This window comes from Abramis brama, assembly GCF_963993115.1.
Source record: "Abramis brama genome assembly, chromosome: 10".
NCBI classification, from domain to species: Eukaryota; Metazoa; Chordata; class Actinopteri; order Cypriniformes; family Leuciscidae; genus Abramis; species Abramis brama.
Genome location: NC_139972.1, coordinates 1847821 through 1864998, shown reverse-complemented (window position 1 = coordinate 1864998; position 17178 = coordinate 1847821). Strand labels below are relative to the sequence as shown.

The 17178-nt window shown below is 36.9% G+C and overlaps 1 protein-coding gene across 2 annotated transcripts in view; it reads right to left on the bottom strand.

The window, feature by feature from the left end:
• LOC311091366 (NACHT, LRR and PYD domains-containing protein 3-like) overlaps nt 1–15826 on the bottom strand; it is a 31778-nt gene extending 15952 nt beyond the window's left edge. For both annotated transcript variants that reach the window (XM_084127293.1, XM_084127294.1), the window contains exons 1-5: nt 15736–15826; nt 15202–15315; nt 5206–5331; nt 4903–4998; nt 2972–4699 (exon numbers count right to left, since the gene is read on the bottom strand). In XM_084127293.1, the coding sequence (XP_083983419.1) occupies nt 2972–4699; nt 4903–4998; nt 5206–5331; nt 15202–15315; nt 15736–15785 (2114 nt within the window). In that variant the 5' untranslated portion in view covers nt 15786–15826. The remainder of the gene's footprint in view (nt 1–2971; nt 4700–4902; nt 4999–5205; nt 5332–15201; nt 15316–15735) is intronic.
• Between the last annotated feature and the right edge of the window lie 1352 nt (nt 15827–17178).

Sequence of the window (17178 nt, the reverse complement as noted above, 5' to 3'; positions counted from 1 at the left end):
CATCAGCTGGAAACACTGTCAACATAAGCGCTCAGCACTCGCTGCAGATCAAGTTGAGCTTCTGGTGTTTTTGACGAACAATATGTAGATGTAGTGAGTACAAGTGGAGTGTTTCTGAATGCCAGTTTGCTATTGTGTATTGATGTAGTTAGATGCTTCTGTTGAAGCGTGTTTTCTCAGTTACTGATGCTCGAACACTGTTTTATGCACTATTGTAGCCTAATTGCCCTTGCATGCACATTGTCATTAAGGAAATTATATTTTATGTAAGAACAATTGTTTGGAAAGTTAATGCGCTTTAAAAACTGAATGTCATTTCATTTCAATAAAAGATGCGATGCTTGATTTGGTTTCTATTTGCTTGTTGCGCTCACTTGGGCGCTCTTGTGGGCATAGGAGACAATACTGTACTTTTTTCTTCTAACGTTAAGTATTGCCTTTAGAATTCAAATATAATTAGAATTTTACTAATATTTAAGAAAGAAATTCACATTTAGCTTTTCAGCCATTTGACAGCGCTAACGGACATGCCATCGTGATGACATCCTGACGTCACGTGTCTTTACGGGATCTTTACGGGATGTGTGCGAACACACTCACAGATTCCGGAAAATTAATGGCAGTGTGAATGAACCAAAATCAAATGATCCTGGGACATATATATATATATATATATATATATAATTGGGAATGGATTATTATTGATTATCAAATAGATTAAGTATTTGTATTTGGGGGGTTTTGACAGTAAAAATGTTTTATCTGACTTCCAATCTGGTTTTAGAAAAAGGCATAGTACCATGTCGGCAGCTCTTAAGGTTTTAAATGACTTTGTTGAATCCATAGACAACAAGTAGCATTGTGCAGCCTTTTTTATTGACCTTTCTAAGGCATTTGATACAGTGGATCACACAGTGCTCAAGCAGAGACTGTGGAGGGCTGGACTTTCTGAACAAACTGTCAGCTGGTTTGTTAATTACCTTACAGACAGAACTTAGTGTGTGCAGGCGGAGGGCAACACCTCTCGCTATCTCAAAACAACAAAAGGCGTGCCACAGGGATCAGTCTTGGGGCCACTGCTTTTCATCCTCTATATAAATAACATTGATCGTAACTTATCTAAAAGAAAATTCAATTTTTATGCAGATGACACTGTATTGTATTGCTCAGCACCCACCGCAGACCAGGCCCTCTCCCAATTACAACTTGATTTTAACATGCTTCAACAGAATCTTTATGATTTAAAACTTGTTTTAAATGCTGAAAAAACAAAAGTCATGCTTTTTTTCAAATTCAAAATCCAAATCAAATCTGCCTTCAATCCTCACTTCTCAGGGTATGAAGATTGAATGTGTTTCTAATTACAGATATCTTAGTATTTTAATAGATGAATATCTTTCTTTTACCCTTCATACTGACAAGCTGAGCCATATCGCATTAATATCGCGGACGTATCGCCTGCGATAATTAATGCGATATGGCTCAGCTTGTCAGTTAACTACGGCTCTTTGTAGTGAATGCCACTCCATCTGAAAGCAGGTGATGGCGATTTACTACTAATCAAGGAACCGGCTTTACTGACGAGATGCACCTAACAATGTCATATAGATATATCGCCCAACCTAGTCTGTATGTATGGTTGTACTGCTGCCTGTCTTTACCAGGACACTCTTGAAAAAGAGATTTTTAATCTCAATGAGCCTGAAAATGGTGTGGCCCAAAAACCTGAAGTCCAAAGGCCAAACCTGAAGTCGGTACTTGTTTACCATGTCGATGCAAGAGTGCTACGGTAGTGCCTCGAGCAAACCCCAAACCCGTTCGTGTGGATACCTGTTTTTGCCTATATATACTGTATATATAATATTATTATTTGAGTATTTTTCTGGTTTATTTTTCCCTTTTGTTGTTTCTTTGGTACTTTGGATTTGTTTTGTTTTGTCATTTATGTGGGCACTTGTATAAATTCTACACTGTGGATGAACCTCTCTGACTCTGTAAATAAATTCCACCTTGCAGGAAGTGCTTCCCTTTACAGACTCACATTTCTCCTCGAGGGCGAGCTGCTCGTCTTCATCATATATCATATAATCTAATCTTTCATCCTTACAGCACTTCAGTTATGTGGTGATGCGCTTTGAAAATATTGTGGGACAAATAAATTGTAATATTAATTTAATGATAAAAGTATTCTAATAACAGTAACAACAATAATTTAATATGCCTTGCGTGCCCGTCCGCTACGCCACTGTGAAGAGCTAAACGCCACCAGGATCGCCATCAAGGCGATTAACTGTTTTATCAAGTTTACTTTGACCGTCCGCGTGACGTAATTTTCATCATCAGGAGGATCTGCAGACGTCCACTTGCTATTACTATTAAAACTTAATTTTGGAAAAAATACTTTCTATTAAATATCTTTATATTAACTGGCTTTTTATTAATGCAATACAGTGAATGACAGCCGTCTGTGTCTCCCAGTGTCTTACATTATTGTCAGTTTAGTGTTCAGTGATTAATTTACACAGAAACATAAGATAACATGTATGCCTTCATCTCCGAATACATTATTTGTGTCTTACATTTCATAATGAACTCAGATAAACTCAGTGCCGACTCGTTTTCCATCAGTTCTTTTACATGAATTGGAATGTGTGCAAAGGATTGTGGGAGACTGAAGAACACGAAGGATACACTTGATGCAAACTTCAAAACGAGCTGAAATAAAGACACAAAATGAAGTCTGTCTTCAAAAGATCCTTCAAACTGAGATGGCCTTCAGAGGTGCTTGATGACGTGGCAGTCGAGATATGCAGCCTTACTAGGACACAGCCACGGTTTGAGAAACACCCGCAAATTATGTACAATATCCCAGAAATCAATCTGTGCCCCGTGATTTAAACACCTCTGACCTCTGAGTTTCTCTTAGTTCATAATGTTTTAAACTGTAATGATTGCACTCAGTGTTACTTACTGATCATTTCTGTCTCCAATTAAGCTCTTCAGGTTAAACTCCTGCAGTGTCTTCTCTGAAGACAACAACACAAACACTAAAGCTGACCACTGAGACGAGGAGAGTTTCGCATCACGTAATCCTCCATAGTTCATATGAGGTTGAGCTTCGTTCACTAGAGAAAGATCACCCAGTTCATTCAGACAGTGGAACAGATTGATGTATTTATCTGGAGAGGGATTCTCACTGATCTTTTCTTTAATATAGTCAACTGTTCTCTCATTGTTGTGAGAGCTGTTTGCTGTCTGTGTCTTTAGTTCTTGTAAGAGACTCTGATTAGACTCCACTGACAGACCCAGAAGGAAACGAAGGAAAAGGTCCAGATGCCCATTTTTACTGTCTAAAGCCTCATTCACAGCTCTCTGATGGAGATCAGATAGGGAAACTTTGTCTCCATTAGTTGGTTTGGTAATCTGGTCAAACACATTGATGTTATTGTTGATAAAGGAGAGATGCACATATAGAGCTGCTAGATGTTCCTGAATGCTCAGATGAACAAAGCAGAAGACTTTCCCCTGATACAAGCCCAACTCCTCTCTGAAGATCTGAGTGCACAATCCTGAGTAAACTGATGCTTCTGTCACATCAATGCCACACTCTCTCAGGTCTTCCTCATAGAAGATCAGGTTGCCTTTCACAAGCTGCTGATAAGCCAGTTTCCCCAGTTTGACAATCATGTCTTCATCTTTCACTTTCTTCTCATAGTCCTTCTCATGTTTGATGTTGGTCTGAATGAGCAGGAAGTGTGTGTACATTTGAGTGAGAGTCTTGGGAATCTTTCCTTTCCATGATTGCCTCAACATCTTCTCTAGAACAGTGGCTGAGATCCAGCAGAACACTGGGATGTGGCATATAATAAAGAGGCTCCTTGAGGACTTCAGGTGTGAGATGATCCTGTCGGCCAGACTATGATCACTGATTCTCTTCCTGAAGTATTCCTCCTTCTGTGTGTCACTGAAGCCTCGTACCTCTGTCACTCGATGGACACACTCAGAGGGGACGAGATCCGCTGCTGCTGGTCTGGAGGTGATCCAGATGAGAGCAGAGGGAAGCAGATTCCCCACAATGAGGTTCGTCAGCAGCTCGTCCACTGAGGCTGATTCAGTCACATCACACAACCTCACATTGCTCTGAAAATCCAGAGACAGACGACACTCATCCAGACCATCAAAGATGAACAACACTTTATACTCATCACTGGATATGTCCATTTCTTTGGTTTCAGGGAAAAAGAGATGAAGAAGATCTGAAAGACTGAGTGTTTTGTCCTTCATCAAGTTGAGCTCTCTGAAAGCAAGTGGAAATATGAGCTGGACGTCCTGATTCTCTTTCCCTTCAGCCCAGTCCAGGATGAACTTCTGCACAGAGACTGTTTTTCCAATGCCAGCAACTCCCTTTGTCAGCACAGTTCTGATGGGTTTGTCTTGTTCAGGTAAAGGTCTAAAGATGTGACTGCATTTGATCGGTGTGTCCTCTGTTTCTGCTCTCCTGGACTGTGTCTCAATCTGTCTCACCTCATGCTCATTATTGATCTCTCCACTTCCACTCTCTGTGATGTAGAGCTCTGTGTAGATCTCATTCAGGAGTGTTGGGTTTCCCTGTTTTGATATTCCCTCAGACAAACACTCAAACTTCTTTCTCAGATTTGATCTCAATGTGTTGAGGACTTCAGCAGGTTTAGTGTCATGGCTGTAAGATTAGAATACCACATTATTACACAAGTTAGAGAAGTAGCAATGAATTACAAAATTATTTGTTTGCTGTATAATGGGACACAGAATATCATTAGGTTTCTGAAATGTTTCATCATTAATCATGTGTTTGAGTGATGTGTGATGTGAATTGCAGCACCTAAAATTAAACAACAACAACAAAAGTCCTGCATTTTTTACCTGAAACCAGGATACATGCTTTCATTAAAGTCTTGTGGTTGAATCACAGGCTTGTTCACAGTTTTGTTTTTAACTGGTCTGGATTGAAGATTTGACCTTAAATCAGAATGAAGAGGGTAAAGAATCAGACACACTGTATTAACAAGTATAGAGCTTTACACAAGAGCACAATGATAATCATTAATAGACTGAAACTTGCAGGATAATTAGAATTATTTGGTTCAAATCCAGATCATTACACTGCTATATATTAATAATTTCATAAAAATCAAATACTAAGAGCATAACATAGAAATAATGTACCTGAGATCAGACTGTTTGTCTCCACTATTAAACATCTGTGGTGGATCCATAGACTGGTTACTCTTCATAGACACACAGCTGGACTCTGGGTCTGAGCTCTTCTGCTGGACTGAACTGGTTTCAAAACTAAGTAAAATAAAAAAGTATACAGACTTATAAATGTTGTGCACTTTTACTGAAATCTTCTATCTTAGGAAAGACCAGGGAGTGTTGTTACACATTTGCTTTAACGTCTGTAAGTCTTTTGCAAATGTTTTGTCTTGGTGTGAAACAGCACTGTGGGTAGCTTTCAACAAACCAAACAATCTTCAACACACTGTAACGAAGACGGCTGAAGCAGATGCAGAAGCAGGATCCAAGTGCAGCGGGTTTTATTAAAGAAACTCAAAAGATAGCAAACTCAGCCAATATACAATGCCAAGAACTCACAAAGACTGAAACAAGACACAAGGCTTAAATACACAGACAGAAAAGCTAAACAAGATAACAAGGGGGCGTGGCTAATGAAAAATTCAACATAATGGGGAACTGCTAAACATAGGATGAGACAGGGGAACACAGACATGAATCGTGACATAGCCCCCCCACTTAAGGAGCGGATTCCAGATGCTTCTCAGGATAACAGTCCAGGAGGGTGGTGGAGCGGATGCGGGCCCGGGGGGCAGGATGGAGGACCAGGCCCGTGGAGCGGAAGAGGACCTGGAGACTGCGGTAGGACGGGAGGCCAGGGTGGAGCAGGCAGTGCAGGCGGCCAGGGCGGAACAGGCAGTGCAGGCGGCCAGGGCAGAGACGACCCTTCGGACGGCCAGGACAGAGACGACAGTTCAGGGGACCATTGAGGCGTGGCCTCCATGGCCCTATCAAAGGAACCACTGCCCCAAATTTTCTTGGGGACAGCTATAGTGTTCGGCTCAGGAACAGACACCGGCGGCATGGCGGCAGCCATCTTGTCCAGGGACACTGGCTCGGTGGCGGACATGACGTGAACAATCTCTGGCTCGGCAGGCGTGACGTGAACAGTCTCTGGGTCGGTAGGCATGACGTGAACAGTCTCTGGCTCGGCAGGCGTGACATGAAAAGTCTCTTTAATAAAACTCAGGTTTTATTAAAGAAACTCAAAAGATAACAAACTGAGACACAGCCAACAGCCAAGAACTCACAAAGACTGAAACAAGACACAGGGCTTAAATACACAGACAGAAAAGCTAAACAAGATAACAAGGGGGCGTGGCTAATGAAAAGGGGAGACTAATCAACATAACGGGGAACTGCTAAACATAGGATGAGACAGAGGAACACAGACATGAATCGTGACACACACTTTCTGAACCAGCAGTTAGAATAATCTGATTAATTTTACACCTACTACATTATATAAGGTGGAAAAAATCTCAGCATACATTTACTTGATGTCATTGCTAGTGTTAGACTGACTGACTAATAAATGTTGCTTCTAATTCAAAAATGTCATTCTATAAGCATAACCTTTATAGAAATGATAGGGGAGAGTGTGGCACAACCTAACACTTTTTGACTATCTCAGTTTGTGTAAATCCACTTGGGGTTCAGAGTATTTATTTTTCCCACATTGATTTTACACATGTCTATTATTTATTCTAGTAATTATGTGGTTTTGTTTAATTAATATAGTTTATACTTTTGAACGGAAAGGAAATGTGACAACATGCCTCATAGGTGAGGCACATTGTAACATGACCATATAATATGACAGATTAAAATGTTATCTGATCTAATAAAAAAATATACAAGACAAACTAAAATATTTTGTAAATAAAATACAATTATTAACTTTTTCATATAAAATAATGGCATTTCTTATAATTAAAAATAAAGAATTTTTTGAGTTTGACAACGAACACACCGCAAACCACAGTATACAGCATAGTTCCACACATAATAATAATTTCTGAACATTGACTCTCAGTCTTTATTAACCTTTTCCTCATGGTTTCTCAATAGATTTCATAAAAGTTGATAATGTGAATTATATCGCTAACATCATAGAATATCATAGTTCTAATAGGGGCTCATTGTAACGCAGTGTTACAACGCCTGTGCAACTGGGATTTACAGCCGGATAGTGTCTTCTGCTGGTTAGATCTAAACTGCTAAATAAAAGATTGGAGATAAATTCGTCTCATTGTATATACACTCTAAAAAGATCAAAAATCAACTTCAGTAAGAAATTTACTTTTGCTATGGTTAAATGTTCGCCGATATCTTCCAAAGATGTTTGAATTTTGGCACATTTTTTCTCTATATAGTGTGATATGGCAACTAGTAAATACACTAAGTTTCGTCATGCTAGCATGTGTGAAAGTATTTAAAACAAGTGTGTTACAACTAGCCCTGTGTTAGGTTGTGCCCGCTCACCCATTTACCTGAGATCAGACTGTGTGTCTCCACTCTTTAACTTTATTGGTTTCTCCATAGAGCAGTTAATCTTCATAGACACACAGTCATTCTTTATGAGAGGAACCATATTAAAACAAACAAATTGAAAACAACTATAGAATGATTCAACTCAGATGAACATCAACCACGATCACATGACTCCTTTCAAAGGCACAATGGAGGACGAAGACTCAACCGACTTAAAGGGGTCATTGGATGCCCATTTTCCACAAGTTGGTATGATTCTTTAGGGTCTTCAGGTAAAGTTTGTAACATACTTTGGTTGTGTAAAACACCCTTTTACCTCTTCAAAAACAGCTTTGTTCACAGCGACCCATTTTGGTGCATGTCTCTTTAAATAATAATGAGCAACTGCTCAATATGACATCATATTGCTCAGAAAATTCAAACGGCTTAATTATTGAGAGTTTTTAGGCTTTTTGAGGATAAAAAAAAAAAGGAGTGAATGGAATTGTTTCATTCTTTTAACAATGTAGATTGTTCCAAAGCAGCTTTACAGAGATACAAGGATAGTTTAAAGTAACAGAGATTGTTTAGGCTTTATAGCAGTTCTTGAATAAAGTTATTTTCCAGCTAAAGTTAATTTGATTGATTCACTTCCGTCGCAACGGTCATTAGTTATTAACTTTGGGGCCACTAACATGACACCGTTTTAACAAGAAACTCTACACAGACTTTAAACGCGAAACCTGTGAGAACGCTGATGGCGTGCACATGCGTATTACGAGTTCAGTCTATTGGTATACGCGTTTGAACATATGTGCGTAGGTTTGTAATTCCCTACAAACCAAGCCTTAAAAAACTACTTGTCTGGCCTTAACATTTTTGATACAGAATTGTAACACTTCGGGGTAGATACGCGAACCGAATTTTCCCGACAACGCTTTATCTGTAGAGTGGTAAAGGTACGTTCTCCATAAGGAGAAACTAGTTGGCACTTTAGCACTCCGCTATGACAGGTCCAGGCGCCGGTCCTTCAATCAGTTCCGGATATGGCCTGGATCCGGCAGGCTGCGGGAAAACCTCGGGATAAACAAAAACACTAAAATTAGCGTAGATGCCATTCTACATCAGGATTTATGGGAAGTGTTCCCGGTTCCGGCTGACCTGATCTATGCAGCCTAACATTGAATTATAGAAGTCTATAATGTGTTATGTGAATGCTAGGTCAAAGAGATGTGTCTTTAATCTGGCTTTGAACTGACAGAGCGTGTCTGCTTCCCGGACAATGTTAGGAAGACTGTTCCAAAGTTTTGGTGCTAAATAGGAGAAGGATCTACCGCCAACAGTCGATTTTGATATTCTAGGTATTATCAACTGGCCGGAATTTTGAGGTCAATGGTGTCAAATGCAGCACTAAGATCGAGTAACACTAATAGAGAGATACAACCACGATCGGATGATAAGAGCAAATCATTTGTGACTCTAATGAGAGCAGTCTCAGTACTATGGTACGGTCTAAATCCTGACTGGAAATCCTCGCAGATATCATTTCTTTCAAGGAAGGAACAGAGTTGTGAGGATACTGCCTTTTCTAATATCTTTGACAGAAAAGGTATATTCGAGATCGGCCTATAATTGACTAATTCTGTACGATCAAGTTGCGTTTTTTTAACAAGCGATTAATACGTTTTTGATACGTATCCTAATGACAAAGATGAATTAATGATATTAAGAAGAGGATCTATGACCTCTGGAAGCATCTCTTTCAGTAGCTTAGTCGGTATAGGGTCTAACATACATGTTGTCGAGTTTGCAAAATTCTTCCTCTCCTATAGCAATAAATGAATCAAATTTTTCCTCAGGGAGACTACAGTGCACTGCCTGATGCGATACTGTAGTAGATGGTTGCATAGTTATAATTTTGTCCCTGATATTATCAATCTTATAAGTGAAGAAGTTCATAAAGTCATTACTGCTGTGTTGCTTGGAAACTTTTGGGCTTGAAGCTTTCTTTTTCGTTAGTTTAGCCACCGTTTCAAATAAATACCTAGGATTATGTTTATTTTCTTCTAATAGGGTTGAAAAATAAGCAGATCTAGCAGCTTTTAAGGCATCTCTGTACGCAATCGTGCTCTCTTTCCATGTGAAATGTGAAATACCTCTAGTTTTGTTTTCTTCCAGCAACGCTCCATTTTTCTGGCTGCTCTCTTAAGGGCCTGAGTGTGCTCGTTGTACCACCGTTGTACCATAAAAGAACCTTAAAATCGATCCTTTGGTGAACTGGTAACCAATGTAATTCCATTAAAACCGGTGTAATATGTTCTCTCCTTTTTAATTTCATTAGTACTCTGGCTGCTGCATTTTGTATCAATTGTAACTTTGCTATAGAGCCCTTAGGAAGGCCAGTGTACATAGCATTACAATAATCAAGATGAGAGAAGAGAAAAGCATGAATGAGTCTCTTAGCATCATCCAAAGACAAAAAAGGACGAATCTTGGCTATATTTCTCAGATGATAAAAACAAGTTTTTGTCACATGATTAATATGAGGCTTAAAATTCAGGTCACAGTCCAAAATGACACCTAGGCTTTTTACTTCTTTCTTAGATTGTATGGCTAAGGGACCCAATCCAGCTTCTATCCTCTCCCGCTCATGTTTTGGGCCCACAATAAGAATTTCAGTTTTGTCTTCATTCAATTTCAGCCTCTCTAATACAACAGTATCTCAACAGCTCAACTGAGATGTATAACTGTATATCATCAGCATAAAGATGATAATTCATGTCGTATTCTTGAATTATGCTACCCAAGGGGAGCATGTATAATGAAAATAAAACAGGCCCAAGAATTGATCCTTGTGGAACACCATGTGTTATTTCATGTGTCTTTGACATACAATCACCTATATTAACTAAAAAGTTCCTTTCTGTTATGTATGTTTTGAGCCAATTTAAAACATTACCAGAAAGACCGACAAGCTTTTCCAGTCTGTTTAGCAGAATACAATGATCAACTGTGTCGAATGCTGCACTTAGATCTAAAATCCATTTTTACCATCTTAAAGGATTAAAACTGAGGCATTGCCTTTATCTGTATTTAATCTCAGATCATTTACTACCTTTAGTATTGCTGTTTCCATATTATGACCTTGTCTGAAACCTGACTGATATTTCTCCCGAATATTATATTCATCTAAATAATTATTAAGCTGTTGCAATACAACTTTTTCAAGAATCTTACTCAAAAATGGTATGTTAGAAATTGGTCTGTAATTATGAAGGAGAGAGCAATCCAGGTTTCTTTTCTTAAGAAGTGGCTTCACAACAGCACATTTAAAAGCATTAGGAAAAATGCCTGTCTCCAGGGAACAATTAACTATATCAAGGATGTAGTTTATCAAACAGTGTGATACCTCTTTAAAAAATGCTGTTGGTATAGGGTCAAGATAGCTGGAAGAGGAATTTAGCTGAGAGATAATTTGCAGAAGATTTTCTTTATTAACTGTCCTGAATATTTCCATTTTGTGGTGTGGAGGACTTCCCAGTTCATCCATAGGAAAATTATCAGTATAATCAATAGCAGATCTGATCTGTATTATTTTATTTTAAAAAAACGTAGCAAAATCTTCACACATAGTTACTGAAGGCTGATCTAGCCAATTATATGGTTTGTTATTTAAAAGACGATCTATAGTAGAGAAAAATATTCTGGGATTTTTATTATTTTCATTAATAATTTTTTAATAGAATTGTTGTCGTTCAGAGCGCACTGTTTTTGTATATTCTGAGATATTAAACACAAGAATCTCACGGTGGACAGTTAATTTAGTTTTTCTCCATAGACGCTCTGATCCCATACAGAAAAAAATATTGAAATAGATTTTAAAGTGTCAAAAATATATGTGGCATATATTCCAAATACATTGAAATATATTTGCATTGTTGTTCACTTATATTTATCATTTTGAAATATATTCTGAAATATAACAAAAATATATGATGTTAAGTGTGAAATATATTTACATTTATAACATGTAATGTAAAATATATGACAAAATATATGGTCATAAAATGTTTAGCTTGCTAAAGAAGGGTCGAAATGTATTTTGATCATAGTAATTCCTCTACCTTTTTCCCTATACACAACAGTAGGCTACCATATTTCACTACTGCATTATGACACACAGCTATAATAAATACTGTACTTACATTTAAATGACTGCAATGTAAAATGACAGATAGTTGCTTTCCTAGGACTATTAGGCCATATTAGGTGGCATGTACCTAACACTAAGTGCAATTATTAGATTTATTGTTGTTTTATTGACATCTTTCCTGAAATCTTTTAAATATTGAAAATATGCACAATATTTATGATGCAAGTATAACAGTGACACTCCAACAGTGAAGTGCACTTAAACAATAGATAGAACTCAGTGTCTAACACTGCATACGCACACTATTAAATAACTGTATTCAATTCTGTAAAAATAATTCAAATAAAAGTATTTCATATACAATATATACATTTATTGTACATTTATATACAATATATACATTTTTAAAAATATAAATATAAAAAATATATTTACATATATTTAACTAAAATATATTTATTGGGCCAATTTCGAATATTTGCATATATTCCAAAAATATATTTCAAAATATATTCTGAAAATATATTTCAAATATATTTCTTTTGTGTATGGGATTTACTGCATTCCCTCTTAAGCCGACAGATGCGTTCATTTTTCAATGGCATATTTTTAGATATCGATCTTTTTTTAATTTTCTCTGGCGCCACTACATCAAGAGTTGATTTTAAAGAGGCATTAAAACTATCAACCATATCATGTACAGTAGGCATTTCACTCAAAGATAAAGGTGTTTGTAGAATCTCATTAATAAAAGACTCAGAAGTCAATGTATTAAAATAACGTTTTTTAATTATTTTATTTTTGTGATGAAGCATAGTATTAATTTTATAATCAAAAAATAAACAGAAATGATCTGAGATTGCTAAATCATTTATTTCATTTAAATTAACATTAATGCCGTGAAATTATGAGATCAAGCGTATGTCCTTTATTATGTGTAGGTCCATTGACATGTTGTGTAAAATTAAAAGAATTTAAAACCTCTAAAAACTCAACTGCAAAAATAAATAAAGATTGATAAAGCAATCTTTAGTGGCAGAAGTGATAGGTCTCACATATTTAGAACACGGATTCGTAATCATACTCTAGATCTAATATTATCACATGGAATAAATGTTGATGCCGTTGAAATTCTGCAGCAGAGCGATGACATCTCAGATCATTATCTAGTCTCATGTAAATTACATTTAGCCAAGGCTGCAAAGCCGAATCCGTGTTATAAATATGTGAGACCTATCACTTCTGCCACTAAAGATTGCTTTATCAATCTTTATTGAATAAATAAAGTAAATGTAATGTAAATAAAGATTGATAAAGCAATCTTTAGTGGCAGAAGTGATAGGTCTCACATATTTATAACACGGATTCGGCTTTGCAGCCTTGGCTAAATGTAATTTACATGAGACTAGATAATGATCTGAGATGTCATCGCTCTGCTGCAGGATTTCAACGGCATCAACATTTATTCCATGTGATAATATTAGATCTAGAGTATGATTACGTCGATGAGTAGGTCCTGACACGTGTTGTCTAACTCCAATTGAGTTTACAATGTCTTTAAATGCCAATCCCAATGCATCTTTTTCATTATCGATGTGTATATTAAAATCACCAACAATTAGTACTTTATCTGCAGTCAATATTAATTCTGATAGAAAGTCAGCAAATTCTTTGATAAAATCTGTATTGTGCCCTGGTGGCCTGTATACAGTAGCCAGAATAAATCTCAAGCGTGATTTATCGTTTATACTATATATTTTTACATTAAGCACCAACACTTCAAAAGAATTATATTTAAAACTTGATTTCTTAGTGGTTTTGAAAATATTACTATAAATTACAGCAACTCCTCCCCCTTTGCCTTTCAGACGAGGCTCATGTTTATAACAGTAATCTTGCGGGGTGGACTCATTTAAAGTAATGTAATCGTTTGGTTTTAGCCAGGTTTCTGTCAAACACAGCACATCTAGGTAATTATCTGAAATCATATCATTAACAATAGTGGAGCGGCTAAGTGATATAATCGTTCAGTTTATGATACAAGCGTGAAAATTGGCATGAGCAGTCTCCATGGGTCACTTGACAAGAAAATTGTCCGAGCCACTTGAAATTTCAAGATTTTTAATTTTTCAAGATGGCTGACACCTTAGTGGAGCAGTTAATTGATATGGTGGTTTATTTGGTGATACAAGCATGAAAATTGGCATGAGCAGTCTCTGATGGTCACTAGACAATAAGCCACCCACAGCTACTTGAAATTTCAAGATGGTGGCCATTTTTCAAGATGGCCGACACCTTAGTGGAGCAGTTAAGTGATATAGTGGTTTATTTGGTGATACAAGCATGAAAATTGGCATGAGCAGTCTCTGTGGGTCACTTGACAATAAGCCACCTACAGCTACTTGAAATTTCAAGATGGCGGCCATTTTTCAAGATGGCCGACACCTTAGTGGAGCAATTAGGCTCATGGCAATTTTCATGCTTGTATCACCAACTAAATGATTTCTTAAGCCTAATTGCTCCACTAAGGTGGTGGCCATCTTGAAAAATGGCCGCCATCTTGAAATTTTAAGTGGCTCGGACAATTTTCTTGTCAAGTGACCAATGGAGACTGCTCATGCCAATTTTCATGCTTGTATCACCAAATAAACCACTATATCACTTAACTGCTCCACTAAGGTGTCGGCCATCTTGAAAAATGGCCGCCATCTTGAAATTTCAAGTGGCTCGGACAATTTTCTTGTCAAGTGACCCATGGAGACTGCTCATGCCAATTTTCACGCTTGTATCATAAACTGAACGATTCTGCCAAACATAAGCACTTAGCCGCTCCAATTTGAAGTAAGCGATCGAATATTCAGCAACCCAAGCTTTAGCATTTGCTCATCTGTATTATAGCTGTTTTTTATTTGTTGAACATCAATTAAATTTTTAACCTTAGATGGGTTGAAACGTTTTTTGGATTTCCAAATTCGGGGAACAGACACAGTCTCTATATGATGATGGCTAGGTGAAAGAGGCTCTATGTGATGGGATTTATCTGACCTTGGTGATGTGAGACAGCTCGCAGATGGTCGGTTAAGCCAGTCTGTCTGCTTCCTAACCTTTTATATGCAAACACTGTGTAAAAGATAATTTTGCATCCAATGAGCCCTTTAAGAGACCAATGTTTTGCTGATCTTTAAAGATAAACCACCTTACTGTACTCTAGTAACGGTGCTCTTGCTGTGAAACATCACTGTTCTGACCAGACACTGTGAAGCTTTCCACAAATCTGAACCAGCGGTTAGAAAAATCCACTCAATTTTACACTCCATTATATAAAGGTGGAAAACATCTCAGCTTACACTTACTTGATGTCATTGCTAGTAATAAATAAATATAAATTATGCCTCTAATTCAAAAGTGTCATACTATAAGAACATCTTTTATATATATATATATATAAAAAAAATATATACCTGAGATTAGGCCGTTTGTCTCCACTCTTAAACATTATTGGCGGATCCATAGACCAGTTACTCTTCATAGACACACAGCTGGACTCTGGGTTTGAGCTCTTCTGCTGGACTGAACTGGAACAGAGAACAGATTCAGTTTAATGTCTCCTCTCCACCAATAAACTGGTGTGTGGTGGGCGTTCCGGTGCAATATGGCTGCCGTCGCATCATCGTGGTGGTTGAGGAGATTCCTCCCTTCTATGTAAAGCACTGTGTAAGTGTTCTATGTAAAGTGCCAAGAAAAGCACTATATAAATGTAATGAATTATTATTATTAATCCTTTAGATTACTGTGTTCATTCTCTAGGAACCATATTAATTTAAACATTCATCTTTCACATTTTTTTTTTTTAAATGTAATATTTCATGTTAGTTTTAAAATAAAAATAGGCAAAGAAAATTATTTGATCTGTGTGTGTGTGTGTGTGTGTGTTGATCATCAAAATATTTTTTCTGAGATGTAACACAATATTTAACAGAGTTTGTTGAAAGTACCTGCATCCTGGAGGAAAATCTCCATCTCTGGATCCTTGTGAATCAGCCATGATGAATATACAGGAGAATCTGATGAGTTTGATCTCCTCCACTGACTCTGAATGAAGAAACATTCACACACAAAATTATATGATTAAATTAAACAACCTTCATAATTTAGCTGAACATATCTGGAGTGTGTGAGAAAAAGGATCATGTGACTGCGTTAACTCAAACTCATGTTTACACATATGCTGTTAAACTCCTGAAGAATCACAGACATCATGAAACACTGAAGTGAAAGAAACCCTTTATTCAAGATTTCATATCAAACAATCACTTAAAATGTCCTCCAGAGATTCATATTAATATGAGGAAGTCACACATGAACACTCACCTTGATCAAACTTTTACAAGATACAGGATCTCAAATCCTCCAGCTTTAACATTATAAAACTACATGGAAATTCCTGGGTAAACATTTCTATTAAACACTTTGATGCTCTGTTTTTCTGTATCGTATTGGTATTTTACCTGCTTAAAATGGTGACAGGTGAACTCTAACTTACTTTCACTTTAGTTGCGTAGACTGTCAATGGAGGTAACTTACCTATCATGTAACTTTATTTGTTAAAAATTCATAAAATGTATACAATGAGCGAGTACATCATGAATCCATCTTCCAACCTGTTTTTTTTTTGTCTTAAGTCAAGTCAAGTCTTATCCTGAATCACTACGGTACGCCTATAATAAGTGTTTATATTCGGACTATTTTAAACCACTGTGGAGTAGCACAGTGAATTCAGGTTGATTGGGACACTTTTTGCCATTGAGATTACTGGAAAAAAGTGTCCCAATCAACCTGAATTCACCCTACCTGCGTCATATACATAAACAGAGAGAAGTAGATCCGGCTACAAGATAAACGAATGTCTTACGGGTTTGTAACAATATGTGGATGAATGATTAACTAGTTAACTTTCCTGAAGCACTTGAAGATGCTTTCCTGTGTAATGACATCATGGAGTAGAATCAAGATGACGTCTCTGGAAGAACGTTTGATCAGAACTTTGAGAGAACCTTGCAAGCTAAATCTTTTTGTTAAAACTCTCTTTTTGTTTGTTTGTTCATATTTTTTCTATCATATGTTTTTATTTGGTTTATTCAGTTTTTTTAGATCCACTGCATTGCAGTCACAGTCACGGGTAAATTGATTTATAATATCCATATTACTAAATTTATGTCCATTATTATTTTTTATTCATATTTTATCGCAGATATTTTGTTTTCTCAAAATCACATAATTAAACAGGCAGTTAACAAATGATAGACACTCACAGAGAATAATGTTAAAGTCTGTGTTAAATATATAATGTGATAATCTATAAGCCAAGGCATATTTAACTTCACTCATTCACTTCACCTTGAAAGCAAATATGATCCATGTGTCCCAGTGCACTGAAA